Source organism: Peromyscus eremicus, chromosome 13 (assembly GCF_949786415.1).
Source record: "Peromyscus eremicus chromosome 13, PerEre_H2_v1, whole genome shotgun sequence".
NCBI lineage: Eukaryota > Metazoa > Chordata > Mammalia > Rodentia > Cricetidae > Peromyscus > Peromyscus eremicus.
The window spans coordinates 39,809,651-39,823,079 of record NC_081429.1 but is presented as its reverse complement, the minus strand read 5'-3'; the positions used below and the strand labels follow the sequence as shown (position 1 = coordinate 39,823,079).

Here is a 13,429-nt window from a genome sequence, read left to right as displayed (position 1 = left end):
TGTGTGTGTGTGTGTGAAACAAGAAAAAGAGGCCAAGAAAATGAAAAGGAAGTGGTGGGAGAGAGGTATATGAGGGTTTGGAAGAAGAAAGGGGAAGGAGGAAATGATGTAATTATATTTTTAATTAATTTTTTAAATAGAAAAGAGGGACAAGAATGTGGCTCACTCAACCTTAAGTTGAATAAATTGCATTCTTTTCAAAAGTGTTAACAGAATATTTGTTTAAATTTGGAGAACACAGAGAAGAAAATATAAGAAATACTTGAAAATGATAATATTTGTGAATATATAAGCTTTTTTCCCTCAGCTCTGCTTTCCACCTCTAGCTGTAACATATAAACAACTTTTAAACTTCATTTGACAATCAATTATACATAGTTCCCATGTATTTTTGGACCGAAAAAAATAAAAAGAAGTTTCCTTAAATGGGCCTGCTTGCATTTAACCTCATACCCACTGCCAGGTTTCCAAGTTCCCCACCCGGACCCTGATCCAATGAACACACCTGTCTCTCCATAGGTGATCCTGTAATAACGCACTGAGACAGCAGGAGGTTCCCAGCTGATCAGCAGGCTGGTCGGGGTGGAGGCAATCACTTCCAGATCCCTCGGGACGTCAGAAACTAGGAAAACAAATCATAGGAAAATTTCACATCCATAATTTCCAAAGAAAGCTCAGAATCACTCTTTGCTCTTTTCCTAGATAACTGTTACATTCCTTCATACAAAAATATAGACACTAAACTAGCAAAATTAAAAACTACGAAGAAGTCAAGGGAAGGGGCTAAGGAGACCGGAAAACAGTGATAAAATTGTGAATTCTCTTTCCTCAACGTTTTCTTTGGCAAATCATTTAAATCACAGAAAAGTTATAAAAACCTACAGTGGTACTTGTCCATGCGCTCTTAACTATATGCTATTTGGAAGTAGTGATCACACACAGCCCTATTGGCAGCTAAGATATAGATATCATGATAACAGGTCTCCCAATCACTGTCACTGAAAATAAATAATCTACACCTATAGACATCTGAATGACCGACGGCTGGACTCCCGCCAGACAAAGCACTCTACCAATACACCACAGCCATAGCACCTCTTTTAAAAACTTTAATTCAGAGACAAGGTCTCACTGAAGTGCACAGGCTAACTCTGAGCTCACAGCAGCCTAGAAGGGCCTTGACCGCTCCATCTTCCTACTCTAGCCTCCTGAGTACCTAGGATTACAGATCTGTGCCACCAAGCCCAACTGAAAATCAGGTTTATAGTAACTTTGGGACCATAATATGTTTTTGAATGAAACTTTATTAAAAACCAATAAACATCCAAGCTGGGAGTATTAGCTTGTGCCTGTAACTCCAGCACTCATGAGTTGAGGCTAGAATATCTTAGATTAGCCTGGGCTACGGAGCCAGTTCTGGGTCAGTGTGGGTTATGAAACCATCTCAAAACACTACAAAAAAACTGACCGGCCAAAACACCAAAACACAGATAACTGAATCAGGTAAAAATTCCTCAGGGTTAAAAAAAAAGTTATCTTTTTAATGTATATTCTAAGAGGGAGATATTTTGGCCACACATTGTCACCGCCCCCTCCCCCTATTTATTGAGATGGAGTCTCTCTCATTGCATAGCTCTGGCTTGTCTAGAACTTACTGTGTAGACCAAGTTGATCTCCAACTCAGAAGTCCACCTGTCTCTGCCTCCCCAGTGCTGGGATCAAAAGCGTGCACCACAATGCCTGGCTCTGTGCTCCATCACCACCCTTTCGGTGTCGATGCCAACTCAGGTGACAGGAAGCTGTGCCACAGACTACACCCAACCGCACAAAATCCATACAAATGAATTTCTTTGCAGATTCAAACAGCAAAATTACCTGTCGACTGTTGGCCAACCAACGGGGCGCTCTCCTCTCTGCCATTAACAGCGATAATGCTGACAATATACTCAGTCCCAGGATTGAGGTTGGTGAGTGTGATAGAATTCCGAGAGGGAGGCACTCGGTCTTGCCTGGGTCTTCCGGAAGAATGCTCGGCGTGATGGCGAATTATGTAGCCGGTGATGGGGGCTCGAGGGGCCACCCAGTGGACAGTGAACGAGTTGGCAGTGATATCAGAAGAGTCAAAACCAGTTGGGGAATCAAGACCTGTTTTTTTTCCCCACCCAAGGAGGGGAACAAAAGACAAAACCAGCTTAGACACAGAGGAAGATGTGGGGGGAAGCAACATGCCCCGTTATATGGTACTGAGAGTCGACCACATCAGCTCACACTCATTTATCTTTTCTTTTTCAAAGTAATTGAAACAATATGTCCAATTAATCATAGTTGATTTCTGCACCATACTTATTATGCACTGATATTTTCAAGGGCTTTGGCATTGTACTGGATAGCTTTAGGTCAACTCAACACAAGCTGACGTCATCTTAGAGGAAGGAACCTCAATTGAGAAAATGTGCCTGTAAAATTAGAGCAGGGCCTTTTCTTTATTAGTGATTGACAGGGGAAGGACCATCCATCCCATTGTGAGTGGAGCCATGCCTGGGCTGGTGGTCCTGGGTTCTATGAAAAAGCATGCTGAGCAAGCCAGAGGGAGCCAATAGGTAAGCAGTACGCCTCCTCCATGGCTTCTGCATCATCAGTTCCTGCCTGCAAGTTCCAGCACTGCTTGAGTTCCTGTCCTGACCTCCTTCAGTGATGGACTACTTTGTGGAAGTGTAAGCCAAATAAGCCCTGTCCTCCTCAAGTTGCTTTGGTCATGGTGTTTCACCACAGCCATAGGAATCCCAACCAGGACACCATTCAAACATATTATATGTGTTGTGTGTGTGTGTCAGTGCATCTCTCAAAGCAGAACAGTCTGGTATTTGGCGCTCAAAGTGGTTCTCTGTGCTGCATATGGAACTGAGAGGACAACGGAGTAGCAATGATGCTAAACACGAGCCCTATAAAGCTTAAAGTCATCACCCCAGACAAATTACAATACACATAATCCCTTTTAAGTAAGAAATTAGTACTTCTTTGTTGTTATTTATTTATTTATTTATTTTAAAGTACTGGGGATTGAATTCAGGTCCTCATTCATGCTAGGCAAAGCACTCTGGCCATAGCACAAAAATATAATTGTTAATTTAAAAAAAAAAAAAAACTATTAGTAGTGTAGTGTTCATCTCATCCAGAATCATTGGAGCTCTCTGGAATTGCTAGCTAATTTCTGTTTGAGTTATAACACTCACTAATTCTATCAAACATATACTCAAACCAAACTGTGATATCCTAACTCCTGTTTGGCAGCAAATTGCAATACGAAACTGGACTTCGTTTGGGGACAGGGTCTCATTACATAGCCCTTGGCTGGTCTGGAACTTGCTATGTTGACCAGATGAGTCTTGAACTCAGAGATCCACCTGCCCTGCCTCCCAAGTGCTAAGATTAGAGGCTGCATTTTTTTTAAGATCTATTTATTTATTATGTATACAGAAGAGTGTGCCAGATCTCATTACAGATGGCTATGAGCCACCATGTGGTTGCTGGGAATTGAACTCAGGACCTCTGGAAGAGCAGTCAGCGCTCTTAACCTCTGAGCCATCTCTCCAGCCCAAGGCTGCATTTTTTTAATGGAAAAATTAAAATAAAAACTCCCTTTTAGGAAAGAACCTACTTCTTATTGGATTCAATTCTTCCTTGTAAATTTCCCATGACAAGTGAAAACTAAACCTGTTGACTTAGGAAAGGAGGAAAATGATAGAGATGATAATGAGTGACGGATCAGCCAGTGGACAGTGACACCTACTCAAAGCTGTGTCCACCAACTATCGAGAAGGAGATATATTATTCTTAAATGCTTCTCTTGCTTTGTTTTAAGAAGAAATAATAAGGTTTTTGAACTAATTTCAGTCCTCTTCGGAAGCAAAGAGTAGGACCATAAGGACTGAATTGCTAAATTAGTAATTATTCATTGTTGAGAGACAAGTAAGGTCTTACTTTTCAAGATCAGTGATTAAAAAAAAAAAATTGGCAAAATAAATATCTTAGAGAGTAAGCAACGCCCTTAACGATCAGAGAAATGCAATGTAAAACTACTCTGGGATTCCATCTCATCCCAGTCAGAAAGGCTGAGATCAAACCAACAACACATGCTGCAGGGATGGAGAGAAACAGGATTGCTTCTTCACTAGTGATGGGAATGTGGACTGGTGCAGCCGCTATGGAAGTCAGTAGGGCAGTTCCTCAAAAAGCTGTGACTTTGCTAGGCATACACTCACAGCTGTCTAAATCCTACCACAGAGATCCGTGCACATCCGTGCTCACATGAGCCAGGGAATGCAATCAGCCTAGCCGTTCATCAGGAGATGAGCAGACAACGGAAATACGCTACAAAGCAGGGGATCTGGGGCTCGTGCCTTTAATCCCAGCAGCTGGGAGGCAGAGGCAGGTGGATCTCTGAGTTTGAGGCCAGCCTGGTTCTAGGATAGCCAGGGTTCAAAGAAACCTTGTCTTGAAAAACCACAAAAACAAAGGGAAAGAAGGAGGGAAGAAAAGAGGAAGGAAGGAAGGAAAAGAAAATGTGATACATATACACAATGGAATATTATTCATCCATAATGAAAAATGAAATTTACAGGGCAATGGATGGGACTAGAAATTATTATGTTAAGCAAAGTAATCCAGTCTTACAAAACAAGTGACATGTTTTCTGTTATGTGGAATATATATATATATATATATATATATATATATATATATATATATACACGTGTGTGTGTGTGTGTGTGTGTGTGTGTGTGTGTAGCATAGGTCATGAAACTAGAAAAGAGAGTGTGGGAAAGAGGAAAGGACGCCTTCATAGGGAAGGGTGGAAAAGAGTCATAGAATATAGGTGACATGGGACATGAGGCAGGAGAGCAGAAAGGGGCTGTACATCCCCGCAGGGAGAAAGGGAACCAGGAGATGTGGCATGGAGAGCAGGGAGAGGAATGGAATAGGAGGACCAATGGATCGTGTGAAAACACCACAGTGAAACCCATTACTTTATGCTAACTCGAAAAAAAAAAAAAAATTAAGTAATGTACCAATACCATAAAAAGCGGAGATGTATTTTTAGACCCAATCAACCATTTTGTTGTTTAAGACTGGTAGGCGCGAGCTACTTGAGAAGCATGTTGCCAACATGACTCACCTGTTTTCTGTCTTCCTCGAAGAGGGATGCTCTCATGCTGCTCGTAGACGCTGGAGACACTCACTAAATATTCTGTCCCAGGCAGGAGATCTAAAGAGGCAAGCGGGACATGCTTTAGACTCGAAAGCATGGGAAACCACAGCCCGCCCTGGACTACTCCATCTGATGAAACAGCCAGCCAGGCAGTCCCATAGCCTCCTCGTAGCTAAGTGAACATCTATGCCTGATAAAATCTGTAGTTAAGGGCCACCTTTTCCTGTGCCTCTTCAAGCCCCTCCGTTCCGCCTGTATAAATGCAATTCAGTCAAGCGTAGACATGGCGCATTAAAGCCTCTTCCATCCATGTGAAAGTGCATCTACTAAGGGCAACTGACGGACATTTTTGTGGGACTGTGCATTACCCCCTCCCTATCACAGCAACCCAACAAGGTGGTCTGCAGCTCCCATGCTATACAGTGTTGCATCTATTTAAATGCACAGTTGGACGACATTGGACATGTGTCCTTGGGGAGCCACCAATGTTGTATTCAAGACAATGAAGGTACCCAGTACCCCCCGGGCTCACTACACTGTACCAAGCTGCTTAATTTTTAAAACACAGGAATAATGACTTCTTGAAGGAGGAGAGAGTTACTTCAACGTCAATATAGCATTAGGAATTGTAAGGTACACAATTAACACTTGACAGGTTAGGCTAAACTGGAGCCAACGTGTGATTCAGGGTCTAGTGTATTGGGGTAATGTGGTACCCAGTGACTGATTCGGCCCTGTGGCCACAGTCAAGCAAGCATCTGGATGCTCTGACCCTCACAGTGAGAAAGCAGGGTCAGTCATGCCTGGCTGCCTTTTTGTATTCACTTTCTGAGACACATCTGAACAAGAAGGGATGTTTTCTGGCCACTATTAAGGAGCATACCTAAATGTAACTACTTTCCCCTCACGTGGAACCTTACACTGTATCTTACATGTGTATTGGAAGCCCAGCACCATGTTCCAACCTCTTACTTTCTTTAATACAAAATATCAATTCCTAAATGGCAGGAACCGGGAAATGGCAATTTCTATTACATTGTCTATTTTAGGGGCTGGTGAGATGGCTCAGCGGTTAAGAGCACTGACTGCTCTTCCAGAGGCCCCAGGCTCAACTCCCAGCACCCACATGGCAGCTCACAACTGGCTGTAACTCCAGTTTCAGGAGACCTGAAACTTCCCATGGCAAAACACTAATGCACATTAAAACAAAAAAAAACTACAACAAAAAGTCTATTGAATGTCAGTTGTTTTCTAAACTCTAAACCTTCTAGGAAATTCTGCCGACAGATGTTATCTGAACTATGAACTAAACTCCCTCTCTCTGTCCACATAAAACCCTGATCTAACTCCCTCCCCTGCCCAAGTGCCCAGTCACTGTTTCTAGGATCATCTGTTGTGTGCTACCACACACAAAAGGACAATACTAATAGACGCATCTTTCTTATTCTTCCCTTGGTTACAGAATTCATGTGCTAGTCAATTATTTTTGTGCATCTATGTGGTAGTGGGATGTGTTTGAAGCCTTGGACTTCACTGATGATTTTTCCACTGTGATTTGTAGACAGCAAGTGTTTGTCACACCAGCAGAAACATTACATCTTCCACAGGCTGCCTGGCAAGCCTGGATGGTGTGCTGTGCTGTAACAGCTCTCCTTCTGGAGAATTCAGAATCCGTCCGTTTTGCTCCAGGTGAGCATGTATGGAATGTGTACGTTTGGGAGCTTACTTGTTAGAACCACTGCATTGTCTGAAGGCGAAATCGACAGCTCGGCCACATCCTCCTCGTTTTTCACGGGTGAGTAGCGCACCAAGAGGTTGGTTAGCTCAATGGATGGAGGTGGGGCCCAAGTGACGCGCATGGTGTCTGGACCGATATTGGTGAATCGCAGATCAGTGGGAGGAGGGACGGCTGATTTCAAATAAGAAGGAAGATTAAGTCAATGCAATTTTAAAGAAGGAAGATTAAGTCAACGCAATTTTAAAGTTAAACCTAACGAGATAGCTGAAAAGGTAAAAACCAGCATTTCATGCACAAAAGAAAACAGTCATAATCATGCAAATAGTCTACTCCAAATCTAATCTAAATCATGATACACTACTGTTAAAGAAAAACATACTATACAGAATACTGTTAGGCCCCTTTAACCTTTCTGCCATCATCCATGCATTTTAAAGAATATTAATAATTTTAACCTATTTCCAAATAGGTTTTTTGGTTGTTGTTTTATTTTGTTTTGGGTTTTTTTGTTTTGTTTTGTTTTGTTTTTTAGTGCGTTAATACCACTAAAGATTCTTATCCCAGGCTGAAGAGGCTTAAGTTGCCACACAGCAAAGAGACATAGCAGTACTTTCCAAAGAAACACATGCACACAGACAAAAAAGACAAGGGGTCCTCCATCTCCCCGCAGTGACATCTCTACAAACTACTGCATCATCATAATTCCACTCCGTGACCGCTACTTACAAGTGAGGGGATTCATGCACAGTGGTTCTCAGCATGTTTCTTACCATGCAGGGCAGAGAACCTTTCCGATGTTGCATGCTGGTCTCCAGACTGTGGTTAAAGAGGAGTTTCTTCACCTGGCATAGCACACAATCTAGGAGGCCCTAGGGTTCATGTCTTCCTACCTCTAAAACCCCCTCTTCCGTTCCACCCTAATTTTTGATGGATGTTTTACTAGCTACAAAGGAGTGTGGGAGCTTATCAAAAGGTAAGAGGAGACACACAGTGGCACATTTTGGAGGTGTGTCTTAGTATTAACCAGTGCTCACCATTCAGCTTAGTATTCATACTTTAAAAAAAAAAACAAAAACAAAACAAAAAACACAAGGTCGGCAAATTTTATCTACTTTGTATTCATAGATCAGCTATCTAGATTTCTCTAGCTTGACATCTGTTTGTGATTTGAATGAAAGTGCATAAGGCTGCTTATATATGTTTTCAGTTAGGTTCATGTATGCCTTATCCCTGAATGCACCCCATCTTCATCTCTGTGGCCAATCTGGCTTCTCCTTGGAAACATCCAGGTTTAACCAGAGTGACTGAGCAGCATGCAACACCATCCACGTCTCAAACACAGAAGATTTCAAGATTCACCCGTTTGCTGTGTCAATGTAGTAGGGGCGCTCTCTCCGCCATTAATGAGAGTGATAACGCTGATGTCATAGTCAATGCCGGGTTCCAGCCCCGTCACTGTGTAGTATCCTACTGAGGAGTCCACAAAATCTTCAAAAATAGGGATCCCTTCTCCTGCCGCAACTACTGTGATGCGGTACCCAATAATGGTGGATGAGTTTAGCGGGGTCCACCGCAGGCCGATGGTTGAATCGGTTATATCAACAAAGCTTAAGTCAGTGAGCTGGGGCACCTCTATTGAGTTACAAAGCAGAGAAGAGGCAAAAGGAAAGTAGAGGCAAAAAAATCAAGCAGTGTACACATCAGGTGACCAGCAGTAAAACTGACAGAATCGTAAAGCAATGATGGTAATATGCAATGTGTCCCAAATTATTTGAAAAGACTTCCCAAGCATCGTGAATAATTTGCTTCCCTGGGAGAATAAGGCAGGTTAATTTACCACATTCTTTCAGGGACTTCCTTGCATTTAGAAAATGTCCCTGAATGGTACAGTTTTAACTTCTCAAGTTCTTTAAAAAAAAAAAATCATAAACACATTTACAATGTCAAAACCATTCTCAGAACTTAAGACATAATATCTGCAAGAGAATACCAGCAATGTTGAGGGAAAGGAATCCAAAACCTTTAGTAAGAAAATAAAATCTTACTAAGTATAAGGCTTAAAAAAAAAAAAAAAAAAAGGCTGGTTAATTGATTTGTTTTCCACGTTCAAAACTCATGACAGCGTTGTGGCCATCGTATTAACGTTATGTTCCGAATGTGCCACTCAAAAGCATGGTCAGCCCAAGGCCAGGCAGCCCTGAGCCCATGCCACTGCCAATATTTTAATTCCTATAATTTAATTAGTATTCATAAATGCATACCAAAATACTGCAGAGGAGAACAGTCTGCCCAGTGCTTTTATTCCACCAAAGACTTGGGGCAAACAATGAACCTATCCCTAGATAGGCCTTTGTGGTGGGGTTTTTCAGTTCAGAAGAAAGCCTGGCCTTTACCTCTTCCTTTTTTTCTCACCCCACCTCCAATTTTAAAAAGGATTTGAAGCTGCAAAGTGAAGAATTGGATTGTCATCCAAGTGTATTGCAGTGCTCACATAGGGAGACAAAAACTGTTTTCTAGGTAACTGTTGGAGGTGGATCTGGATTGTAAAATCGGGCACAAACGTCCCAACGGGATGCATTTACCACATTACTTTCAGCCTGTCGGCACCGGGTACAGACACACGACACTGTTTAGTAATCTTTCCACGTGAGCACACAGTACAGCGTTAATGCCGTGGCTGAGCCCATCACATACCCATGGCAACAACAAACAGCATCCCGGGGAAGCACAGACAGTGAAGCGGAGGCAACAGCAAAGCCTTCGTCCAAGCAGTTGCTTTGGCTTCGTGGTTGTGGAGAGCACACTGGGAGGCTGGCATTAAATCCCAACTCCGTCTGCCACTCTCCGCTCTCTGGGATTAAGATGCTAATACCCAATACCCACTGCTACTGAAACTGCCACTCTGAGGGGAACAGCTTATTTTTCTATTACCTGGGATGATGGTATCAGAGACAGGGGCACTTTCCTTGTCATCTTTGACAGTGTAAACACTGACATTGTATTCCAGGCCAGGATTCAGGTTATCGAAAGTGCAGGAGCTCTGGTCGGCATGGACCACTTCTTCCAGAGAGCTCCCCTGCTGCCCGTTTGTGGGGGTCGTGGTTATTCTGTAGCCAGTGATATCTGGAGTGAATAGGGAGAGGAAGTTACCGTACAGAACATTTATGAACCAGGGTATATTAAACGACACACCAGTGATGGACCCGTGGAGGAACAGGTGGGAGAAAGGGGCAGGCCAATGACTTGCACCAACAGTCAGAAAGGGGGAATTAGTTTTAATCTTCTCCAACTCTGCAGAGTGGAGACTAGTCCACAGCAATGTAGGGTGCATTTGGAAATAACCAGACAAGTCTGAGGGTCTCTCCAGCACATAGAAATGAATGTTTGAGATGGAAAGGCTAAGCTTGATCATTGTACGTCATATCCACTGGATGATCTCACATATGTACAAATGTGTTATTACAAAATAAAACTATGAGATCCTTAACAAAGATAAGGCAATCTCAGAAAGAGAAGGGATGAGCCGAGACTTTCCTGTTTCCAAATTCCAGCCTCCTTTCCACACGACATTCTGCCTTTCCTTAATGGGTGACCTGACAGAAAGCTGAGGAATATTCTTTTTTTGACTACTATGAGATCCATTTCCACCTAAGAACATTCTCCCAAGAGTATAAAGGTTTGGATCTATGGATGGGACTTTCAGGAAGAGAATTGGGGCGGGGTGGGGTGGGGTGGGGTGTGGAAAACGGAAGTACAGATGCTCCTCCTTGAAAAGGAGTATTAATCACAGAAGCCTTCAGAATTATGAAAATGAGGCAGTGGAAGTGTTGAAGGGAAGGAGACACCAATAAACCTAGCAGTGGCCAGAGCTCTGCAGGCCTGTGTTGGGAGAAAACATCACAATGTTGAGTCATAAAGACAGGAAACGCAGGTATATTCTGTCAGTGGGGAAAAGGTAAACATTAAAGCGGTGTGTGCTAGGAAGCCCATGGGATGGGAGATCAATAACATTCAGGTCACTTCCTTTGCTACTGACCATCTGAATGGGCAGGCCATTGAGACCAGAGATTAATGACCCAGCTGCCAAGAAGCAAGGGACTTGTCAGCTTCACGTTGCCAACCCAAGTAAGTTATCTGGAAACGGTGTTAACTGTCACATTATACAATACGTTGAGACAGAAACTTCATGTGAGATTCAGTCCATTCGGAAGGGAGACTTAAAGGAACATTTTAAGCTAGTTTTATTTTTGTGTGACTGTAAACACACACGTTTATAATCTCCTGACACATATACTCAAACAAGGCTAAGAACTGTGTAAGAAACTGTGTAAGAAATTATTTCTACAAATTGCAGACTAAAAAATTGGCCCAGTGGGTTAGGTGTTTACCATGCCATCACGAGGACCTGAAGTTCACATCCCCAGGATCCATATAAAGCTAGACACCATAGCATGTGTCTGTAATCCCTGTAGAGAGCTGGGAAGTGGAGACAGGAGAATCCTGAGAAGCTACCAGCCCCCTCCTCTACTCCCCCATCTCAAACAAGATAGAAGGCAGTCACGTACACTGAAGGTCACCCTATGACCTTCATACACACATAGTGCCCACCTGAACTTACATGGATGAAAATGCATGTGGACATGCATCCATCATACAAAGACACTTTAAAATTATATGTACACATGTATGTGTGTGTATAGATATAGATATATATCTATACACACACATAGATACAGTTTTGTCTTGTTTTTGTTGAGACAGGGCCTGCACTGTGGCCTGGCCTAGCATCAAGACTTACTATGTATACCAGGCTGGCCTTGAACTCATGTTAATCCTCCTACCTCAGCCCTAGGGTTGGTATAACAGTTTCACTTTTATAAAAATGTTACCAATACCAGTAAAATTGAAAACAGCTAAATAATAAACCAAATGTATTTCTCTGATTAAGTATAGCTCCAATCAGTTTGCTTCAACTTAGAACGTTCTCAATAATGAGTATCATGTTGTCTCAACAACGGTCTCCCCCATGCTCATTATTTAATCATAGAATTATATCTAAGTTAATATTCTTCTGGTGCATTATGCTCCTTGAATAGTTAGACTTTATACATCTAATGATTTTATAAATCCTTTTTATTACTATTAATTCTGTTTATTTTTATTACAATTATTTACTTTGTGTGTGCATGTGCGCGGGCATCCTGCACATCCCCATGGCATACATAAACACACACACACACACACACACACACACACACACACACGGCAGTTCTCAATGTCCACCACATGGGTCCCAGGGCCTGACCTCAGTAAGCTTTGGTAGCAAGCCACTCACTTACCCTGATGAGCTCCATCCGACCCCCTCCCCTTTAAAAAATTACATTTATCTATCCAGAGTGTGTATGTGTGTACATGAATTATTGCATTTATTTGTTGAGTGTGCATATGTATGAGGGCACATGTGCCATGATCTGCCCGTGGACATCACAAGACAGCTTTCAAGAATCAGTTCCTTCCTTCTATTATGTGAATCCTGGGGATCAAAACTCACACAATGGAAGACTTGGCAACAGGAGCCCTCACCTACTGAACCATCTCACCAGCCCCCAATACATTGTAGCATGTGTGAACATGTTTACAGCTTCATTTGCTATCACGCTCCGTTTGATTCCCTTGAGTCAGGGTCTCACTGGACTTGGAGCTAGACTGGCAGTCAGCAAACCCCAATATTCCTCTTGCCTACTTCTCTCCCTCCTCCAGAACAGGATGACAGGTGTTCGTGCAGCCATGTCCAGCTCTTTGTGTAGGTGCTGGGGACGAATTCACATCCTCATGCTCGTACAGCAACCCCTATTACACACTCGAGCCCTCTCTCCAGCCCCGCCTCGCTTACATTGTGTAGAGCGCAGTTCATCACCTATCCTTAAGTTACACATCTGTGTACAGAACTGGCATGGATAAGAAAAAAACATTTGAAAACAATCTGGGTCTGTACTGTGCACGCATTGTCTTGTTATTGTCCCCGAAATAACCCAGTAGGACAACTACCTCCACAGCACGGGCTGCATTTTAGGCTATAAGCAGTCTAGACGATGTGAAGTACGTGAGCAATGTGTAGGTTAGAAGCGAGCACATCACCATTTTATGTAATGGGCTGAGTGAGCAGCTGCAGATTTCAGAATCATTGCAAATCCTGGAGCCAGCCTCACCCAGATACCAAGAGATTTATCAAACTCCAATGAAGAAAGAGTCTGTTTAAGATTTACGGTAACTCACCCCAGAGAAATGATGTGCTATAGTTTTAGCCATTTGTTCGGGTTCTTTTTTAATTATTTCTTTTTTGTGCATTGGTGTCTCGCCTGCATGTATGTCTGTGTAAGAGTGTCAGGTCCCCTGGAACTGGATTTACAGACAGTTGTGAGCTGCCATGTGCGTGATGGGAATGGAACCCAGGTCCTCTGGAAGAGCATCCCTCCAACCTG

General features: G+C 42.8%; 1 protein-coding gene across 8 annotated transcripts in view; it reads right to left on the bottom strand.

Moving 5' to 3' along the window:
• Positions 1-13,429, bottom strand: part of Fn1 (fibronectin 1) — a 73,206-nt gene that overhangs the window by 22,928 nt on the left and 36,849 nt on the right. For 5 of the 8 annotated variants that reach the window (XM_059278057.1, XM_059278059.1, XM_059278062.1 and 2 more), the window contains exons 24-28: positions 9,879-10,070; positions 6,936-7,118; positions 5,177-5,266; positions 1,876-2,145; positions 506-622 (exon numbers count right to left, since the gene is read on the bottom strand). In XM_059278057.1, coding sequence (XP_059134040.1) covers positions 506-622; positions 1,876-2,145; positions 5,177-5,266; positions 6,936-7,118; positions 9,879-10,070 — 852 coding nt within the window. Of the gene's footprint in view, positions 1-505; positions 623-1,875; positions 2,146-5,176; positions 5,267-6,935; positions 7,119-8,306; positions 8,580-9,878; positions 10,071-13,429 lie in introns of all 8 variants that reach the window. The other 3 variants (XM_059278056.1, XM_059278058.1, XM_059278061.1) reach the window with 1 other exon arrangement.